This window comes from Ciconia boyciana, chromosome 1 (genome assembly GCF_034638445.1).
Source record: "Ciconia boyciana chromosome 1, ASM3463844v1, whole genome shotgun sequence".
NCBI classification, from domain to species: Eukaryota; Metazoa; Chordata; class Aves; order Ciconiiformes; family Ciconiidae; genus Ciconia; species Ciconia boyciana.
In genome coordinates this window covers 154,729,868-154,751,716 of record NC_132934.1, presented here as the reverse complement: position 1 = coordinate 154,751,716, position 21,849 = coordinate 154,729,868, and the positions used below count along the sequence as shown (strand labels likewise).

The window sequence follows — 21,849 nt, the reverse complement described above, 5'->3', positions numbered from 1 at the left end:
TAATTTAAAATTGCCATAGGTTATTTGGGGCTTGTCTGTCAAAAATAGGTACTATTTTAATTATGATAGAACTAAAGCAATACAATTTCCCTGCCATCTCAACGTCTTAACACGTCTATAGTTCTATTTGTATAAAGGTGCTTTATACTGGGATAGCTATTCCCATACAGCAAGGAAAATCATCATTCTGATGTGTCATCTTTATAACGACATAGTTATATCCACCCTCTTACCCTATTTTGGCTTTTATTTTTAAATGACCTTCTCCTCCCCCAATGGGATTAATTATACCAGTAAAACTCACAGACCTGGCCTTGGCATGAAGAAAATGAATTGTTGCTGCCCATACACTTATACAGCTGTGGCAACAACAGGAAGAAATAATACACATGCATACATGCTGACTTTCAAGTAAAGGATGCTGTAATCAAACTCAGGTACGCGTGTTAAATTTTAACACCTGTATATTGAAGAGCAGGCATATTAAGGACTATTTTCCATATACAAGATCTCAGGAATACGTAACATGAACAGCTCTCACAGGGAGGGAAGAGAACTACAGCTTTTTCCTTTGGGCAACAAGATTATGCACAACTCCAGAAGCAACTGGAGGCAAAGACATCACCCGTGGCACTACAGCAATCTAAGACTGACTACAAATGCAAGGCTTAGGGGGTTGTGGGGAAACCAACTACAAAGTCTCGAGAAAAACCTGGGGACACAACTACTAAAGTTGATATGCTGGATCTGTGAGATGACTAGCAACATATTACAGGAAAAAAAAGGAAGCAAGGTACCTGAAAGAGGAACCTTTCAGCGTTCAAATCCCTTTGTGGATATAGCATGTAGTCTTCTTCTAGCAGTCACGTTCAAGATATACTATATGTTTCCAAGACTGTACCGAACTGTGTCACTTAAGCTAAAACCAATTTATCATTTACAAATCTGTCCATCATGCTGAGTATCCATGTCTCTCTTAAATGCACATAAAGCTGAGTTTTGAGCAAGGGGTTTGTTGCATTAAGAGTTACTGTCGCATACAAATAGGAGTCTGAGGAGTGGCTGGGGAGGGAACCCTCCCGTTGAGTCATGAGGTTCAGACAGGACCCCCTTGCTTTCTAAACTCCTTCTCAGAGAGGAGTCTAGGTGTGGCTAGGTCCAGTCTTAGTCTCAGACTTGGTCAACGGTTTATTTTCTAAGGACTGTGTGTATAGCCACTTATCAGAACCAGAGCCCTCTCAGGGCTTTCGCTAAGGCAACAGCATTAATTTACAACGTTTTAAGTCCGGTCGTGTCCAGCATACTGAACTTCACGATTACGGATTCACAAATAACGCGCTTACACCCCCAGTCTAGTTGTGTTGCATGAACTATCACGGCCACACATAAAGAGTCTGGTCATGTTCAATGAGAACTACCATGGCTAGATCAATGAAGAGTGCAGTTTATTAGAGCAACAGACACACAGATTCTTTGGATTACTGGTGATAAATTCACTGTCTGCAAAGCACGTGCAAATACCAAGAATATGAGTAACACTGCCAGCTACAAACACGTTAAAAGATAATAAAGCGACTCTATAGAGATTTCTAAGTTTCCTGGGGAGGCACCTGGTATAACCAAGTGTTCGACTCTTACCCAAAGGCGTCCCGATGGGGGGGAAGAGAGGCTCAGCCCATCGACTGATCCCAAATGTCAGAGTGGTACATGATGGTGTCTTCCCTAACATTCTCTTTCTCTTAAGCCATTTTATACTATTTTTCACCTTTCAGGTGGAGCTTGAGTGACTCTAGTCATACATACCTTTGTTTAGGATTGGTGTAAAGTTTTCTCGCTTCGCTTTTAAAGGTGTAAGCTAGGAAAATTCAGAGCACAAGCTCAGTGAGGGGTGGTCGCACCTTGGAGGCAGGTAGCTTTTGGGATGGAGGTGTGTTTTGGTATTATAATGATGTTATAATGAGCAAAGTTCACCAAAAGGACAGCATTTTGTCAAAAACATGGCAGGCTGTTGGCCCAGGGTAGTAAATATGCAGCTTATCAGTTCCATGACACCTTTAAGTTCCCATATAATTGCAGAGCCTGGCCGCAGCATCTCCACACTGCTCCACCCTCCGGGCAGTGCCTCTTAGAGTCAGCACACCAAGTTCCCCTGGTGTTACCAACATCTAAGGTTGCAGGCTTAGGGAACTTCCATGGAATGGATTCCTTGCATGTCAGCCGCATTCCACCTGGGAAGCTTCTTCAATGCTGTGCCTTACCTAACAGTGTGAATATAAGTTCTAATTTCTAAGTCACCTCAGCAATTATCCCACAGGGTTGACTTTTGTATATGTACAATGGATAAGACAATACCCAGGCAAAGCCTCCAGGCTCAGCTACAACACAACTAAAATAAAACATCATGTAGCTATTGAACAGTAGAAAAGTGATATAAATTAGTAGTGTACTTCATAATAATAGCAGTGTTCTAAATTGTGTAAGTTAATGGATTTGGCAAATGTTACCTTCTGCCACCAAAGGACAGAGCAAAAGCAGTTTTATGGAAAACTGTGTAACTCCACAATATTTACTTTCTCAGAGTCTCATTATTCCCTATTGAAAAAGAGACGATTTGTTTTAACTTTTTGGATGTTGCTTAAGAGGTGTGCAAGTTTATGTATGTTTGCACTAGATATCAGGAACTTGTTCGAAGAAGTTGGGTGAGCCCAAAAAAGCCCTCTTCACTTCTATTGCAGTACATAGATCATTCTTATTGCCTGCTCTAAGAAGAGGACAAAACAGAAATGTTATCTTTATTGTTTCCTTGATATCTGTTTTTTCACCATTAACACTCAGCAAAAAGAAAAAACCTCTTATTGATCACTTTGGATAAAACAAAAATTATCTAGAGAAGCACAAGGCTTGACAAACATTATTATACTGAATATGTCTAGAAGTGATAATATCTGTACTGCCCTGGTAAAAATATGAAGAATTACAAGAAGCTGTAGGGAATAACTAATTACACAGTATTTAATCAGGTGTGAGTATATTTCTTCTCATTTAGTTTTCTTTCCCTTCTTCAGCCCATGTGACATTCCTGTCTAGTAAACGTTATAGGTAAACCAAAGCATGTTGATGTGTTTTTGTAAAGGCTTGTTAATTGCTTGCTGCTATCCTTTGTCTTGAATATAAAAATGCACAGAAGTATAGTGACAGGAATAATTATCATAGCTTCAGGTCTTCTTATGCTGTTTTTAGTTTCTCTGCAGCCTAGAGAGACACCAAAACAAACAAACTAAAATTTGCACCATATAAAAACACATTTTGTCCTGCACTAAGACAAACATAATATTTGGTGTAAAACATGCTCATCCCGCTCACTTTAATGGCAGTAAATAGTACTGCTAATAACATCTGCAGGATTGGCCTCCTTTTTATCTTAACACATATACCATTACTGCCTTCTCTATTACCACTACCAATTCTAACTCCTACAACTTAGCTAGGTAAACATTCAAATGAAATTAAGACTTTCCACTTTTTCATCTTTTTCACAGTGAGAAGTGCTTCCAGATTCCCATTTCAACAACAAAGAAATCTTTGGTCATATTTTATGGGCAGTTTCAATTAAAGCTACTTATTACTTCCAAGTTCTTCCATTCCCTCACTCCACATGAATGCTTAAACCCCCTGTTGCAGTTATTAACATGGATATGTTAACATGGATACGTTTATAATATTTATGATATTAAATGGTGATTCCAGTACAGGCTGACAGTTATTTGAGTGGAGAGAACACCATCAACGTATGTTGCAAGCTCTGCTATTGCCACCTGCTGCCCACGTTCACCTTGGAATGGCTTGGGTAGGCAGGGTTGCACAACAGTTATCAAATGGATGGCAAGGACTCAGACTTCAGTGCTGAGTGGGTACAAAGTGATCAGAAGCAAAAAGCAAACATATTGTGAACAAAGATTCAGCAGGAACCTGCAGAAGAAACTACAAAATGCTCCAGAGTGGTCACTATTTTGGGATCTCTACCTAGGGACATCTAGCTTACAGTCCATACCTCACCCTATCTATATATGTACATTCTGTTGTCCCCAAGCATCAGCTGTCAGTGACTGCTGCAATCTACTACTAAGTCAAACCTCCAAGCTCTTGCCTACCTTGACAGTAGTAGGACATTCTCAGGTCAGACACTGACGGCTAGCCTTTCTTTGTGTAGCAGGGGAGGAAGAGGTCGCAGTAATTATTCCACTAATGAGGAGGATATGTTGTGGTGACAGTGCAGCTAGAAAAGGGTTAAAATGCTGGAACTGAAGGCTGAGATCAAGAGCTAGGGAAGGAGGGGCAAGACTCTGAGAAGGAGGGGCCACTAATGGAGCAACAAGCAATGAAGCCAGAAGGATTTTGCCCAAAGCATGAAAGGGAACTCTGCAGGGTCATTCCTCCCTCCATGTAAGAGAGGGGCAAGCAGACAGACAAGCAGACAAAGTGACAGGACTGTCAGAACAGGAAGCTCAATAAAAAATGCACAGCATGTTACAGTAAGTAACATCGCTGATGCTGGGCTCAGAGATGGCACTAGTAGTTACGGCTTTATACTGTACATGGTATGGCGATGGCAGCCGGTACTATACCAAAAGAAGGTAACTTAAATTAGATGCAGAGCAGTAGAACGTTTGAGGCGTGGCAGTGTGTTTTGCTCAAAGTTTTTACACTCATGTTGGCTAATAGCAGTAGCAAGACTCTTTTAGTTGATGTCAAGATCGTCCATAACAACCTGAACAACTTTGGCATAGACGAAGCCCATAGATACCTTTAGGTTTTCTTCTACACGTGAACTGAGAATTGGTTTCTGAAAACTTCACTGATTCCACAAAACAACTTCTGAGGGTTCTGCAGCATCGGAAGAACTTGCTTCCATCTCTGCTACAAAGGAGACCAGGGAACCCAGTGAAAAACAACATTACAATTACATCTTTCTTCTTCTCTCATTTGTTGGGCACAAGACATGTTTTTGGTGGAGCCAGAGATACTTGATGGGATGAAAAAAAATCTGCATCGTTCTTTCCCCCCTCCTCTTCCAGACATTAAGTCAGTGCTGGAGTTACAGGAAATCTACACACTCTTTATCCTTCCAGATGGAATCAAAACACAAGTGTAAGAAACGTGGTGTTCAACAATCCGATAACCTTTTTTTCTGGGTTAAAACTCATGTAAAAACTAAATGTGATTGGCTGTTGAGTCTATCTTTTGGGTTGCTACGCAGTCAGATAATCAAAGGGTAAAAAGCATTACTTGTGTTGACTGAATACAAGGCAAATTTTACTGACCCGATATTGCCTTTAAAATCGTACCAGATACCAGGACCTATAGAAGAGTAACTTTTCAATAAACGAGTTAATACCTGATAGTGAACTTGTCAGGCATCCAAGTTCCTGCTCCAGTACCTGGTTTACTGTTCAATCTGGGTTACTAAAAGCTCAGGTTGTGTGTCTTGCAGTTTGCAGACAGCATGGCTGTTTTACATGATGCTCCCAAAGCTGAAAGGCACAAATCTCTCCTGCTTGGGTTTGGTCCAGGTAAAACCAGCAGGTCTGTTTGAGCACAGCTTACATATAACACAAAACAGTAAAGGAAAATGTTGTCTGTCTTCACCCCTTCAAAATATTGATTGAAACATTGACATTTTACTGCTGTAGTTAGGCTAGAAGCTTTTATGAGTTAATAGCAACACTCTTGCTTGAAATACCTAGGAGTCTAGAGCAGAAATTACCGCTGTTTTGAGCTTTAATGTTTCAGATTTCTCATGCATATAACCATGTCAGTTTTTCCTGGGCAACGCTGTATTTTGATTTATTGTCTAGATTAAGCAGGTGCCGCAGGACCAGAGCTGAACATCAGCTGGTATTTCCACTGGCTCTGGTGTGTTTTAAAGTAAAAGAAAATATTACAAGAATACTGCTCTAAAATGACGTATCCGAGCTAGAAATAGCAGCTTAGAAATGAATCGCACTCGTAAATCAGGGGTTTGCTCACAAACGCCTGGCGAGGTGAGGAATGTGAAGCGCTTTCAAATGCTGGGAGCAATAAATGGTAATTCCTAGGAGTTTTTAATTGCTGCCGATTAAAAGGGCTGCAAGGCAGCCCCAAAGCGCCCTGACGGCCGGGCGCTCCCGGCTCTACCTTTCCCCTCCCGGGCCGGGCCCCGCCACACAACCGCCCGGCCCGCGCTGCCGCGCTGCAGGGGCGCACCTTGCGCGCCCGCCCCCGCTCCGAGGAGGAGGAGGCCCGAGGGCGCCAGGCCCAGCGCCGCCGGGGAAGGCCCTGTCCGGCCCCACGGGCGCGGGGAGCCGCGGCCGTTCCCTCAGCGCGGCCCGCCCGCGCAGGCCCCGCGCCGCCATTGGCTGCCGCCGAGGGGTGGGGGGGAGGCCGCGGCGCGCCGCGGGGAGGCGCGGAGCGGTGCCGGGCGGGCGCGCCCGCGTAGGCCTGCCTTGCCCGGCCTGGCCCTGCCCTGCCCGGCCCGGAAGCCGCGCCGATGAGTTGTGTGCGCCGCTTGCCTGCGCGCTTGGCGGGGGGTGTCGGGAGCCCCGCGCTGTGGCTAGGTAAGAGGAGAGCGCGGAGCAGCGCGTCGCGGGGCCCGGCCCGGCCGCAGCCCCTGCCTTCTCCCCCGGGAGGATGTGGGGACGGGGCGCCGTCACCGCCGGCGCCCTGGCTGCGCTGGCCTTGGCTGCGGCCCTCTGGCTGCGGTGTGATGAAGGTATACACATCTCTGCACCGGGGCTCTGGCGGGGAGGGGGTGGGGCCTGCCCCTGAGGGGAGGCGGGGGCGGGCCAGGCCGGGCGGGTGGGCGCCGAGGGCCGCCGGTGGCGGGTGCGCCCCGAGCGGCGGCAGCCTTGGCCAGTGCCGAGGGCTGACCTCCGAGGGGGGCCACGGAAGCCCATGGGGCGGCCGGGTGGGTGGGTGTTCCCTGCGGAGGGAAAGGCCGCCGGGCGGGGGCCTCGGTCGGGCTGCCCCGCTGGGGGGGCTGGGCCGGGGCGTGAGGGAGGCGGTGGCGGGGCCCCGTGACGGGGAGGTGGGCTTGTCGCCGTCGCTGCGCAGCTCCCGCCGGAGAACGGTTTCGGAGCAAAACCAAAGCGAAAGGGCAGGGGCCGGAGCGGCTTGTGGGCGGCAGTGGGGCCCGAGGGCGGCCCGGCACAATGAAACCCACCCCCGCCTGCAGCGGGGTCCGGCAGGGCCGCTCACCTGCCTTGCGAAGGGATGGCGGGGGGGGGGGGGCACGCACGCAAACCCGACCACCTTCGCAGGGGTCCGCCGAGGGCAGGGGCTGCCTGATCCAGCGGGGGCCTCCGGGAGGCGCCGTCTCTGGCAGCCGCAGCGTGGGCTTTTGTGGCGGCCTGCAGGGGCGAGCCGAGCCGGCTGCGCCCGGGCTCCCCCGCGCCGCAGGCACCGCTCGTTGTGCGTGTGTGCGCTAGTGCGTGCCTGCGGGAGCCTGGCCGCCTGCCCCGCGGCTGAGTGACACGGCGGCCCTGGGGAGCGGGCAGGGAGGTTGTTGCCCGTGGTGGCGCGGCGCGGCGGTGTGCTGGGGTGAGGTAGGGCGCCGAGCGGAGCCGCGGGCTCTCGGCCGCCGTGCGCCGAGCTGCAGCGCCCTGTGTGTGTGCGTGTGTGCAGAGATCGCGCTCCACTGCGGCGGGGAGGGAGGGAGGAAGGAGGAGGAGGAGGAGGAGGGAGGGAGGGAGGCGCACTGTGATGAGCAGGGCCTCCAAGTCCAGCCAGCGCCGTCGTCCTGCCGCTCCCGGAGGAGCCCGGGGCGGGGGAGCGGCCGCGCCGGCCGCGCACGGATGACTGCCTGAGCGGGGTGGCGGCGCGTCCTGCCCCGGGGGAGGGTGCCGCGGCTCCGCGTCGGGAGCCCGGTTGTTTATTTTTTATTTATCATCATTGTTTTCGGAGGGGAGCGAGCCGGGGAGGGAAGGGATTTTTTTTTTTTTTTTTTAACACACACACACACACACCATCCCCCCCCTTTTTGCAGGTGCCCGCAGCGCAAAGCGGCGCCTGGAAAGTTTTGTTTGCGTGCGTGCGGGCTGCGAGCGGCGGCGGCCCGGGCTGGGATGCGGGGCCCGGGGCCCGGCTCCCCGCCGCTTCCCGCCGCACCGCGGCTGCCGGGGCTGGCGTAGGCGCCCCCTGGGAGAGCCGAGTGCGGGCATTAAACCCCCCTCCTCCTCCCCGCCGCCCTCCTCCGCCCCCCTCCGTCCCTCCCTCCCTCCCTCCCTCGCTCTCTCCCTCCCTCCCTCCCTCTCCCCGGTGCGCGGCCATTGCAGTGACCCCGGCCGGCCAAGGATGATCACGAACACGCGGGGCTTCCTCTGGTCGGACCTGGAGACGCGGGCGCTGCTGGAGATCTGGGGCGAGGCGGACGTGCAGTCGGCGCTGGACGGCAACTTTCGCAACAGCCATGTGTACCGGGACGTGGCCTGCCGCCTGGCCGAACTGGGCTTCGAGCGCACCCCCGAGCAGTGCCGCATCCGCATCAAGGGCCTCAAGCGCCAGTACTACCAGGCCCGGGACGGGCTGAAGAAGAACGGGCACGCCCGCAAGATATGCAAGTACTACGACGAGATGGATCGGATCCTCAGCTGCCGGGGGGGCCCCGACGGCGCCCCCGAACCCCTGGCCCCGCCGCCCGACGGCGCCCAGCCGGCGGGGCCGCTCGCCGGGCCGCCCACGCCGGGCACGCCGCACAACAGCCGCGAGGTGGACGCCGAGCTGGACGAGGACGCCGAGCTGGAGTCCCCCCGCGACAACTTCACTGAGGACTCCGGGGAGTGCTCCTCCTACGCCGACCACCCCATCAAGGTGGAGTGCCCCCCCTTCGCCATCCCCGTGCCGCCGGGCGACGGTGAGTAGCCGCCGGGCTCCCGGCGCCGGGTGTCCTCCCCTCACCCCGCGAGCAGCGCGGCACCCCCCGGGCTCTGGCAGCCCAACCGCCCGCGCCTCTCTCCAGCTAGCGTGCTTCTAGTGGCTTCTGCCTTACCCTCCTCTCTCCCGCCCCGTCCTCTGCGCTCCGAAATCCGCCCCTGCTCCCCCCCCTTCCCCTGCACCTTGCTCGGCCCCGAAAGCTTCTGCTCCCCCCCCCCGAATGCCGCCTGGAAGGGCAGCGGGCTGCTGCGGGGGGCGGGAAGTGCTGCAAACCGGGTAGGGGGAGAGGGGAGATGCTGGGCGGACGGAGACCGTAGTGAGTTTTTATCGGTGTTTATCAATGGGAAACCAAGGGAAAACTAGCGCAGAGATTATCAAGACAAAGTGTCAGGTAGCGCTGTACAAGAAAATAGGCATCCTTCTCGCTGGAGGGTTTTCCCGTTCCCTGCAGACTATGTGCAGTTTTGTTAATCGGCATTAAAACGATGATGACGATAATACCTGAAAAATCTGCTTATTGTTGCAGATAGGCCAGAAAGCTAGGGGAGAGCTTTTACATAATTAATTGCTTGAGTTGTTTCAGAAACACTGCTTCTAACTTTAGCAGGCTTGCGGACAGAAGCAGCCCTTAGATAAAGCCTGTCCCTTCCTTGCTCGTTCTTTACCCTCAGCTCCGTGTTTGTGTTGGGGGGGGGGGGGACGGACGACAGTGTTATTTGTTTGTTTTAAATCTAGATTAATACCGTGGTTTTAATACAAACATGAACCTGTCTTCAGAAGTTGACATCACTGAGGGATCAGCCAATTGGTTGACGTTTAACCAACCTTCTTTTTACACATAAACCCCATCAAAGAATTGTTTACACTAATGTTCTTTTGAAATGCAAATCCAGAATGCCAACAGACTGAAACTCAATTTAGATTAATGTAATTACCTGCAATACACAAATGAGGCTATACTATTTAATAGCCTTCACTTAAACCTTTTTAGAAGATCAAAAAGACTCCTATTGTTGAAGTTTAGTACTACAACAATTAAAATATGCCTCTGTGTAATTTTCATGTTACCTTTATAACTTTGCAGAAGCTTGTGTTTTTGCTGTGGTACTCTGAAATAAAAATATCTGAAATGATTACAATTCACATCAAAAAAGAATAACAACTTTGTGACGTATTAGGTCCACATCTCATAGGGAGATTTTTTTGCTGCTTTCTTCTTAGCACTTCAGAAAAATAATTGTCTGTCCTCTTGTTTTAGGCTTTAAAGAAATCAATGCTCCAACTATTACCCCACCTCTCAATCAGCCCAAAAGGTCAAAAAAACGCCATGCAAATTTAACATTGGATAAAATGATGGAAAAATTCCTGCAGCAGAGTGTGGATACAGAAGAGAAATTTTACAGATATGAAGAGCAGAGGCTCAAAATTGAGGACAAGCGTCGGGAAGCTGAGCATGCTCGAGAGCTCCAGATGTTACAGATGTTGGGACAGATGTTGGCAGGAATTTCTTCTACGGTATCACAAAGGTCACAATCTATACCAGCGAGTCCACCTCAGAGAGCGAACCATCGTTCATATGGGGATAACTTTAATTATAATGCTATGACAGCAGCACTTTCTCCACCGATAGGTACTTCCTTCTATAGCATAAACAAAAGCTCATTTTTTTTAAACGTCTGTGTGAAAGCACTGGTAGTAAGTAGCTTTTGAAAATAAAAGCTAGTTGGAATTATTTAACATTGTGGTGAAGGTGTCTGTCTGATGTAAAATGAAATTAAAACGTCATTCGTACCATTGTACCGATTATTTAATATAGATACATTAGTTATAACAAATTTTAATGAGTGAAATCACACTTTTTGAACACTATAAACAGTGGGGACGTCTTTCCACGTTCACATCTCTGTAAAGTGAAGTTAGGAGAAGTTTTATATGTAAAAGGCAAGTAGTGCATTTGCTGAAAGCTGTCTGGAAACACTAGGTACCTTGTAGTGGAAATTCTGCTGCTATTGAAGTTAACAGGCCTAAGCCAGGATGTGAAGTTAAGGCTGTGCATATGTTTTTTCAGGGTTAGGAAAAGAGTGGAGTTTTGCCTACACTGAAGTAAGTCAAATGTTAAAATCTAGCTTCTTTAAAATAAATGTCTTTAAATCAAAATTCTGAATCTTATCTTTTAATTAAACATCATATTACTGTAGTAGGCGTAATAGAAGATTAAAATATTGGCATATATTTTTATTGTACACCAGTTCATTTATAAATTCTTTGGGGACCTGAATTTATTTTAAAGAAAAAGGCAAAGCAGTAACTCTAGAATTGGTATTTATGCACAGACTTTTCCTTCCGTACCTTATGGGTGGGCCAGAAGCTGATAATTGGATATTAGCATTCATTAACAGACTTCTCGGGATCTGTGGCTCCGTGTCATTTATCTTTATCGTAGCTTCTTTGTATGTGGAGGTAGATTGTGTGGGCAGGAGGAAAACAGGGATACTCTTGTCAGTGCTGAAACCAGAGTCGACTTGGGGCTCAGTGGTTGTAACCTGCCGCATGGAAATGACATAAGTCTTGTTCTGTTTTAATTGTGAATTTCACAGTGCTCGGAAGAAAAAAGCATGGTTTGAAAAGAAAGAAAAACACTCAGCCTCACTGTTGAATAATAATCCGGCATGCCAGATCCTAAAGGGCATTCTCTGATTCCTGGGAGAATCTTGGAGCCTTTTCAGTTCTACGTTACATACTGCGTTTCCCTGTAAAATGCATGGGGGACTGGATGGTTAGGCCTATTGAGGGTTTAGGCTGGCTGACTTGGTTGTGTTTCTTCTTGACTGGATAGTTGGTCTGTAGCATTCCTTGATGGCAGCAGACTTTTGTAGGTAAATTACAACACATGCATGGATTCTGTGTTTTAAATGTTGTATTCACTTTTAAATTAAAAGGAAACCTAAAGTGCTTTAGAAAATCCCTTAGGAAATTATTTAAGGTTCCAGACTGCGGTGATGGTATCTAGAAGGCCTTACCATTACTTCTGAAAGGTTTTTCACTGAAAGCATTTCGTTATCTGTAAAGACTTGAAACTAAAGTTCAGCTTCTCTTGCTGGACTTCATCACATAGGTGTACAATCATATTACACTGTGCAAAAATGCATTATGTATATTTAACTGTAGCAAGAGAACTTGGGATTCTGATCCTTTAATTGGTGAAGGTATAACAAAGAGTTTATAATAAAATGTGAAAATAACACTTCAGGCAGCACATCTTTTACAGAATTAAGATTTCAGTTGTTTATAGCTAAGTATGCCTTAGTGTTTCTGTAGGTAAGTGGGGCTCTATTAAGAATTGCTTTTTGCATAATTCTCTGTTTTCTCCCCATTTATTATGCAACCACTTTATATTTACATATAAACAAAAAACAGCAACAAAGAAGCAGAGGACCTTCTTAACAACATTGCACTTTAAGGGTTACAAGCTATATGATAAGTATATTTCTTGTGTGGTTGAAACCAGTGAGTGCATGAAGTGTGATTTAAAGAAAATAATCTGCCCTATTTCCAGAGGAGATGAGCATTTTGTTCTCCTCTGGGTCACTGCAAGAGCTATTTTGGCTATAATGCAAAACAGGGTGGTTGTTTGTTTGTTTGTTTGTTTAACCTCAGTAGGAATGGGATGCCTCTATTATAGAAGGATTTTAAAAGCAAAAGATCAGCCAGGAGTATTTATCATTATTGAACACTAAAGCATTTTATTACTGAAGATTAGTGTCTGGTTTAGGTTTAGATTGTGTGGAAGACGGAGAAAAAGATGCTTTCTGCTGATAGCGCACAGATGCGGAGTTTTCTTTTTTATTACATTTTTTCCCCATTATGTCCAAAATTTGTGGAACAGTTTTTCCTCTCCCCCCCCCCCCCCCCCCGCTTTTTTCTTCCCCCTCCTCTACATTTTGGAGGTGGGGGGTGGGATTACGAAGTTTTATACAGCTGAAAATAAGGAGTATCGTGGAGCTATTTTTTATGTAATTATGTATTACCATATAGCAGTTTCATGAAAGCTTTTTTTAGAAGATCTGTAAAAAAGAAAGTAAGCATAGCTACGGTCTAGGAGACTGATATTAACATTAAAATAAACTGCTCTTCTGAACAGAATTGTATAGTTTATGAGGAGCTTTGTTGAAATAGATCTTATTCTTTTAGTGTATTTACTGCAATTTATAGTTAACACATCCTTGATAGAAGTACTGATCTTCAAGTTTCTCCCATGTTAGGTAAACAGTTTAATTCTCTTTAGTTGTAATTGTTGAAATACTTTTTTATTCTAAATTTTTGTAGTCTTTTGAAACAGTAATTTGAATATGTAGCCTTCTGAGTGTACAGTTGTTTTAATATGTAGCTTGACATGTAGCTTTGCATCAGAGACCTGTAGTTATATTATAGCTAAAAATGATCTTTGCCTGATATTTGTAATGTATGCATGTGGTGCATTGGATTATAGTTTTGCAGAAAGATTTTCATTATGCTTTGTAACCACCTGCCAAAACAAAAAAGCAGTGAGATAGGCCCTGATTCTGCTAAGAGGTGGAAGTCTTTAAGGGGAAGTAAAAAATAAGACAGGGTGTACGTTTAAAATGTGGTTTTAGTTGCTCTGTGCTTGCTCTGTGCCTGGATGTGTTTAGTCCTTACTAAGTGTACCTATTTCAGTTGAGCTTAATTATGGAAGTGATTTCAGGCTGAACTAAGAAGATATTTCTGGTTACAAAATGTTCATATAACTATTCTGGGCTGTTGTTTCTTTCTGTACCTGAGCTCTAAATTAGGACTATGAGCAGTCGGTGGGAATAGTCTCTGCATCAGACCCTAAATTCATTTTTAAAATGATCACCTTCCCTAGTTACTCACTGTTTTAAAAGCCTTTAAGTGACGAAGCATTTGGTTTTTAGAAGTATGTCACTTTGTATATCTTTGAGTGATTTTATTAGTGTTTATGAGTGCTTAAAAGAAATGCTGATGGTAGTTTAAGAAAGAACATACTTCAAAGTAACACTTATTTTCTTCTTTTCAGTTATAGAGAGATCTTTTTCACTGCACAGAACACACTCTCTAAAGGATATGGAGAATATTTTTCAACTGGTGCGCAATGTTATCCCTCCTCTAACAGGGAAAAGGCATAAAGGTCAAGATGGACGTATAGGCATTGTTGGAGGATGTCAAGAGTAAGTTAAACAGAAATTTGATTTTTGTTTCTGAGAGAGTTTGAGGATGTTATAAATACTTGTAGAAGCCATTCAGACTCACCTTACGTTTAAAACATGAGTATTTTCCAGAGCGCTGTACTAGTCCATCATCATGACCATGCATACTTACGAAAGCACATGTTTCCCTGCAGTTGTGTTGCAAAATTTTGGTAGTGAATGTGGTTGAAACTTAGAACGCTGTTTGTGTCTGTGTCTACCTTCTCTGTCTTTTTTGACTACTGAACTCTCTGCTCTCAGTGTTAGTCTTTTCCCATTACATGATGAAATTATATAATAAGTAGAATAGAGTAAGACAGTGGCACATCTGATTATTTTTTTGTATTTTGGTATCTTGGGAACTGGGTCTCTTAAATCAGGAATAGAATATTTTCTTACTGCACGCTTTTTATTTTGATAAATCATGGTGTTTGCTAGATTCTGTCAATACCTTGTTTTATGTTCTGGAGTAATAGAAATAGCATGTTTCAGGGAAAAAAAAGAGATACAGCATAAATCAGTTAAATGCTGTACTGACCTAGAAATAAAACAGGCTCTATTCTTTTCTTGTGCAGATTACTGAATGTGGTCAATACTTTGAATGAGCCACGACACCCTCCTGTTTTTCATTTTCCCCTTTTGGTAGAGATGGCACCTTTCTCCTGTAAAATAGGTCTGCTGTTGGACATCTGCCATTAATAAACATTCTATAAAGAGCAAAAAGGTGCTGTCTTATAGCTGGGTTGATTAGCCAGGAGTTAGTTTTCCTGTTCGTCTAATGCGCTTAGGTTCTTACCTCTTGGCGGAAGTAGGCATCTCTGGAGGGTGATTGTGTCCATATCTCTGTCTTCAGTCTTCATAATAAGAATTTAGGGCAACCGGAATCACAGTTTAGGCACTTTAGTTAAGCATCTAAAACCAGATGGGATTGATCCAGGTCACAGATCCCAGATTTGGCTTGCAAACAGTGCTCTGACTCTTGTTTTGTTTTGTTTGACTCTAAACTTTTAAGTTGGTTGTCTGAGAAGAGTTTGCTTTTTTATGGCATGATCTTTATAAATATTTCTATGAAAGGATCAGGTGGTTAAGGTGAAATCCTGCGCCTTTGAAATCAAAGCAAGATTTGAGATTGGCTTCAGTGTAGCAAGATTTTATCTGTCTTTTACAGCAAGCAAAAGAGAAAGCTTTTTTTAAAATTTGCTTTTGAATTTGGGACTTCATTATGGCAGGCTGATTTCCAGATGACCTAATCTCATGACTGTGTTTCCTAACCTAAATTGTATTTCATTCTAGATACACTGGAGCACCGTATTTTGCTGCAATTACAGCTCTCAAAGTGGTACGTGTTCTATACCAATCCAAAATGAACTTTTCATCATTTATATTGGCTAAGCGCCATTTTTTAAAAGCATTCGTTCTGTGCTGCACATGAAATTTGAGTTCTAGAAGGTCTTCTATTTAACAAAAGAAAATCCTTAGTCCTGGATTTGTAGAAATACTTTGTAAATATGTGTCATTTGCTATGTTTCTGTAAATATTTTCTCTGTATAAGGTAATTATTAATTTCTCTGTCAAAAAATGGAAAATTTCAGAGGCAGAACTGTTTTATCAGAGACTTGGATAGGAAATTTGAAAACTTGATGAAATATTTTCTCCAAAAGTGAACAATAAAATAACTTTAGATCAATGTTTAAAGTTATGTTTTCAATGCTGCAGTCAGTTCTTCAGAAATTTTTTCTGGACCTGATAAGTGTGTTGAATGAAGTAACTTTCTTTCAAAACTTACAGCTTTAGGCTAGTAAAATTCTTATGTGCTGTAAGTCTAAAGATTGTTGGTTGAATTTAATGTAATTTTTAATAGCACATTTTATTTACATTATAATCTTTAGCAGAAGTATTTTCTAAGCTTTTTTTTCCTAGAAGTGTGAACTTCCTTATTTTAGTGACATATTAACTCGCTAAAAATACATTTACTGCAGACTACATAGATACAGTGGTGATAAGCCAAATGTAAACAAATCATGCGTACATAATACATTTCGGTGCTCTATATATAGTGTGTCAGTACATTCAGTTCATTGTGTATGTTTTTCTTTTTGAAGATTTGTTTCAATAAGTATGTAACCATCCAGGTATTTACATGCACACACACATGCACACACATGCGCGCAGACAGCACCACCCACCCCCAGATGCAGTCCCTCAAGGATTTAAAACTGAAATGATATTATTTAATGTTCTTATATAAGATATTAAGGCCACTCAGCTTTCTGTTCACTATGTGCAGATACAGTAGCATACTAGGAGGTCCCCTATTGAAGTCACTTGGTCTCAGATCATTACATCTGCACATAAAGAGTCATAGGATCAAGTATCTGCATTACTTAGTAGCTTGAAATGTTAAATGTATAGTAGTGAAGCAGAGGAGATGCTTTCTTAACCTTGGGAAATTTCAATATGCAAGACATACAAGATCAGGCTTTCTGGTCACTGCTTACATAATTTTTATATATATGTCTGTTTTTGTTGAGTTGATAACAGAAGCTTAAGGCTAAACTCCTCAGCGTTAATGTTTATTTAATTTAAAGGGTATTGTTGAAATTGTGCCGCCTTTCTCTGGTACGGATTTGGCCCATTGAGTAAAAATGGTAGGACTGGAAACGTACTCACAGATTGCCATAGCAGTGTTTTGCAAGTATTATTTTTTCCTCTAATGTAGCTTGTCTCTTGTTCAGCTGTGTTCTTTTGCCTTTCTAATTGTACGTGTGACATTTTAGTCTTTGCTCATCTGCAAATGAGAAACATTTATCAAGTGAGTAAAGGCTCAAGATCTGTGTTTTCAGTCATCCTATAGGTGAGAAACAGCAAAAAATTCTGTTGGAAGTTGGATACAGAAAAATTTCTCCAAAACATTGCATGGTAGTATAAGCCAAAATAGAAAAAAAAATAAAGTTTGCTTTAACTACCGAGAAGCAAGAATTCGGGTGAATTATTCAGTAAGTAAACTTTGGAATGATAAAGTTACTATTAAGTATAAATTTGATAATTTTGTTTGCAAATTTTCTTTTTTAGGGTGCAGATTTATCCCATGTGTTTTGTACCAAAGATGCAGCAACAGTAATCAAATCATATAGTCCAGAGCTGATTGTTCATCCAGTTCTGTAAGTGACTTATCTTTTGTTTAAATGAGCAAGTCAGGATTACTAGTTCGAACATTTCAGTTTGACAGTTGATTAGTTTGCATTATTTCTGTTTTTGAGTTACAGGATGGGTGAGCTGGAGATTGCAAAAACTCCTGGGTTTGTCCTTTCATTACAAACAGTTAGATATTTAATATAGGACAATCAGTTGTGAATTTTTTTCATTACTATCAAAGTACAATTTTTTAAAAAGCAAAGACCTTGCTTTCTGGTACTTGCTGACATGTGTTCTGTGATTGTAATGCATTTAACTGTGAACAGTAGCAAAATCCAGAACTAAGATTCACTACAAGTCAGCATTTTAGAATCTGTATTTGAAAGGCAAATAGAGTATGTTGTCTTGCTTCTTCAGTCCTAATAGTATTTAGCAGTAGTGTATCTTTTTTCCTCTCACTACTGTGTATATAGTCATTTATGCAAAATTACTGGGCGAGAGAGATGCTGATTCTCATTTTTCTTCGTGACTATGTTGCATTAGCTACACGCCTATTCCTGGGAATAAATGAATGTCCTAAAATGATCTAAACTACAGGGTTTATTAACAAGAAGATGAGAAGTTTAATAAGCAGCTGTCCTAATTGGGGAAAATCAGTGTGTGCTTCCTTGAATTTGTGTTCTGAAATATGTTACTGATTGGTGAACTTTTACAGGATAAATTGTTTCAATTAGGTGTTATGATGGTTTACAATGAACACTGCGAATGAGAATTAATATGTGTGCCTTAGGTATATGTCCCTGAGCTTAGCTTGCACCAGTACGTGTCAAAGTCTGTTGGTGTACATAGCAAAGCTGTGATTAAGCTAGCAAAAGTATAATTTACAATCATATTTGTTAGATACTGCTGTCAGGAAGGATTTATGACAGTAGAAATATTTTGGTGTCTGAGGAGAAAAATATGATCTCCCTGTGGGGAGATCCTGCAGGGGATGCCGGCGATTGGAAGCTGTAAGTTCTAACCACATTCTAAAAGTGGGTTTCATTCCTGTCGGTGTAGAGAGAGGTTCTTAGAGAGCAGTCAGTTAGACAGATATCAAGGGTTGTGTTGTTTGTTTGTTTGTTTTTCAAAGATAGAAGAAACTCATTACTTTGTGGATTTTAGACAGGGAAAAAATGATGTTTGAAAGCGAGGGGAAGATACAGGGGTAAAGTTTTTATCAGTCCAACTGCATTAGCCTCTAAAATCCAGAAGGCACATCTTCAGTTGATGTTCTGTCTGATATCATATGATAACAAATGAGATGGAGAATCTTAATGGCAGTATTAGCTTGTAACTTAGGTTGTCTTGATGGATGACACTCAGGATACAGCATATGGTTGTCTTGTATGGGAAGGAATTGACCTTGCCTTGGGAGAAGCATTTTTTGTATACACAGGGTTCTCGATGTCTGTGGTAATGGAGAAGGTTAATAGGAGAAACAGAAGCATCTTGGAGAAAAAGGGAGGTGACAATGTGTAAACAGTAAAATTTCTGTTCGTGGAGGACCAGATTGTGCCTACTAAATAAGGATATTTTTTTTTATACACAGATTCTCAGTGTCTTCTGTGGAATTCAGATCTCATTGAAAACTCTGATCTTTCTGTTCGCAAAGAGAAATTTTGATTTGAAACTTCAGCCCTCTCTATAAATTCCTCCAGATGTACAAAGCACAGTGAATCTAGCAATTTTCATATCCATATAGCTTTAAGTCTGAAACTCAATGTTTAATACTTTTATTACAACTCTGATTAATTTCACCCAGACAGCTGGCTAATTGCATGAAGCAATGGATCTGTAAATATTGTTTATATGACATTCAAAATGAAAAAATGGAAATACCAGAATGTTCATATTTTGTTTGTTAAATTTTCTCATATTTTTATCTCTTCTGGTTCATTTGAGGAAAAGAGAAAACAATATTTTCTGGTTAGAAAGGAAGAAATCTTGACTGACTCTATTGAGCCCAGGTTTTATTCAAATTTACACAAACAGCCTATTTTTCCTCGTAAGCTCCTTTGTCTTCAGTGTCACACTTTTCATATGATCTTTTATATGTTGTGGAGCCGTTTGAGTTCTGCAGGCACGGCTGGCCGCTCTTGATTCAGAGCCTGATCTCTTAAACAGTCTTTGTACTTTCTCCCAGGCCGCACTTCACGCATGGAAGAACCTCCGGGTAAAACCCACCGAGCAGCTACGTCATTGTTTTCTTTTGTGTGTCTCCTTAAAACTTTGCTTTGTTATGATTTCTCCATGACCCTTCAGAGTAACTAGGTAGCTGTTGTACCACTCTCTTATTATGCTAATCATAATTATGGCCCTGTGTACTCCTCAATTCACTGTTTGAACAGCTTGGCATTTCGCCAGGGTTCAGCTGCCATTTTGTACTGCCAAGAGTCTGACATTTTATCATCTCCTCTGCGACTTGGCTGCCGCTACCTTTCCCTACTGCCTTCACCTCGCAGGGGATCACCTCAAGGGAAGAACGTGCTCTTTTTATTCCCCGCTGCCCCCTGAATGTGAGGGCTCTTCTGGCTCGTTACAGCTGCCGTTGCGGATCTTTGACGGCATGACTAGGGAAGGTATGCGAGAGCTAGAAGTTGCACTGTTGCATTTCAGGTCCTTGGCAAATGTCTGTCACTTCAAGGATGCGAGGAATGTTATGTGAGAAAGATTGAGTAGGATTGCAGAAGGAGGGTTATGAAAATGGGCATCCATCTTGCAGCATTGCCAGTGCAATTCCATGTGGCCCCAGCTGCATACCGTCCTGGGATTCCTTTCGGTGTAACATGCCAAGCTGGGGACACCCGTAACTCAACTTTCTCTGTGGTTTTTCTCTTGTGACTTCATTCTCTATTCTGTGAGTGACAGTAAGAGAGCTGGGACTGCACATGGCAGCCTGGGATCTGGAAAGACGAAGCTTCAACACTTGGCTCTGTGCGTCCTCACCACCTGAGCTGAATAATGATAGCTGGGTGTCTAGGGGCCATGAATAGTCAATATTATCAATAGTAGCTTTTCCTTTTTATTCAGGGGTTCTGTCAAATGCATTATGGCCCCTTCCACAACAACTTGGTATTAATGAAAGTATTAATTAAAAACTGACCAGCTAACCAGTTCAGTATTTTTGCTGACTTGCTTTTTGCTTTCCTGTGGAGAAGTGAAAAGTGTGTATTGCAGAAGTCGGGGTCTTTTGAATAGTGGAGTATACTGAGTCTTGGTCACAGCTGCCTTGCTCTTGTCACCACTAGCCCCGGTTTGTGCTACATTTTTCTGTTTTCTCAGCTAACCTGCTCCTACTGTAAACTCTACAGAAATACAGACAAGGTAAAACTTAGCTTTTGCATTTTATTAAGTTTTATTGCAGGCGTTTTCTGCGTGGATTTCTGCTGTAGATGTGTACACATTTTCTTGCATTAGTGTTGGGAACTTTCTAGAGAACAGTTTTCAGGGACTTTTTTTATATTTCACATGTTAATTCCTTGGCTCAGGTCAGGTTGAATAGACTTCTTGGTTACTTGTGTTGGGTTAGCTCATCCTGTCTTGATAGGCAAGTGATCAGAGTTAAATGAGCTATATGAACCCAGCTGGTTATACTTTAAAAGAAAATAGAATAAATGTATTGTGTTAGATTCCCCTCTTGCAAGGACTTTTTCATAATCTTACAGAGTTTTTCATTCTCTGTAGGCCAGGAAAGATCAAGATACTAGTGAGTAGCCCGCTTCTGACCTGGTTGTCAGACAAGTTATAAAGTCAACAGTCGATATACTCCTTGATTTCCAGAGTTTTATCAGAGAAGCAGAATGAGATGTCAGGTCATTAATTTCTTGTGGTTCTGAAGAAGTCACGTAATTTTCCATTATCTCCAAATAAGTCACCCTTGAACTAGGTATGGATTTAGAACCAATACCTTCCTCCCAGCCGATTGTATCTATGGGTCTGTATGGACTAGGAAAGATTGCCGGAATTACGGAAAGTCTTATAGTTAATTGCAGAGTTCAAGTTTTGGTTTGGATTTTGAAAAAGATTATTCTTTTCAGTTTGAAATAAAAATAATTGGGGAGAAAACTCTTATGAGGCTGGCCTGTGTGTTGAGGCCAGTTACCGCTAATGAAGAAGCTTAGCTTAGATCAGGAATGCTGGAACATATTTTACCTAGTTTTATTGGATTTTGTCTATGTTTTGATCATTTGAAAAAATCATGAAAGTGAATCATAGATAGAGAGCTCCTGATAAGTTATTTGAACACTTTTAACCAGTGCCAAATCTCTTAAAGAAAGCCCAGAAACAATCTTAAGTTTTTTGGCCCTTTCTAATCCATTATGTGGAGAGGAGATTCAAAAACATTGGTCCTTTGTGGGAGGAAGCTCATACCTTTTAGTTGTGTTAGCTAAGAGTAGCTATTAAACACTTCTGTGTAACGTGGGACTAACCTCTCTTCTGAATCAGCTGCTGGAAGAAGTGTAAGAATTCTTGTCACCACGGAAAGTCAAGGAGAAAGCACAGATTGCTCCGATTACCAAAAACATACCTCCCTTGACTT

The 21,849-nt window shown here is 43.4% G+C and overlaps 1 protein-coding gene and 1 long non-coding RNA gene across 7 annotated transcripts in view; one reads left to right on the top strand and one right to left on the bottom strand.

Moving 5' to 3' along the window:
* Positions 1 to 1,447: 1,447 nt before the first annotated feature.
* LOC140646250 (uncharacterized) lies at positions 1,448 to 7,650 on the bottom strand. 2 transcript variants are annotated; one of them, XR_012040380.1, is made up of 4 exons: positions 7,234 to 7,650; positions 5,396 to 5,599; positions 4,805 to 4,917; positions 1,448 to 3,252 (listed from the first exon to the last, which is right to left on the bottom strand). It is a non-coding gene; the product is annotated as an uncharacterized lncRNA (long non-coding RNA). The 2 variants fall into 2 exon arrangements; XR_012040381.1 differs by lacking the exon at positions 7,234 to 7,650 and adding an exon at positions 6,549 to 6,734.
* NAXD (NAD(P)HX dehydratase) overlaps positions 6,302 to 21,849 on the top strand; it is a 53,048-nt gene continuing 37,500 nt past the window's right edge. Inside the window, exons 1-6 of one of the 5 annotated variants that reach the window (XM_072849870.1) lie at positions 6,302 to 6,593; positions 8,310 to 8,887; positions 10,166 to 10,537; positions 13,964 to 14,114; positions 15,426 to 15,471; positions 17,205 to 17,293. In XM_072849870.1, the coding sequence (XP_072705971.1) occupies positions 8,329 to 8,887; positions 10,166 to 10,537; positions 13,964 to 14,114; positions 15,426 to 15,471; positions 17,205 to 17,293 (1,217 nt within the window). In that variant the 5' untranslated portion in view covers positions 6,302 to 6,593; positions 8,310 to 8,328. The other 4 variants (XM_072849871.1, XR_012040379.1, XM_072849874.1 and 1 more) reach the window with 4 other exon arrangements.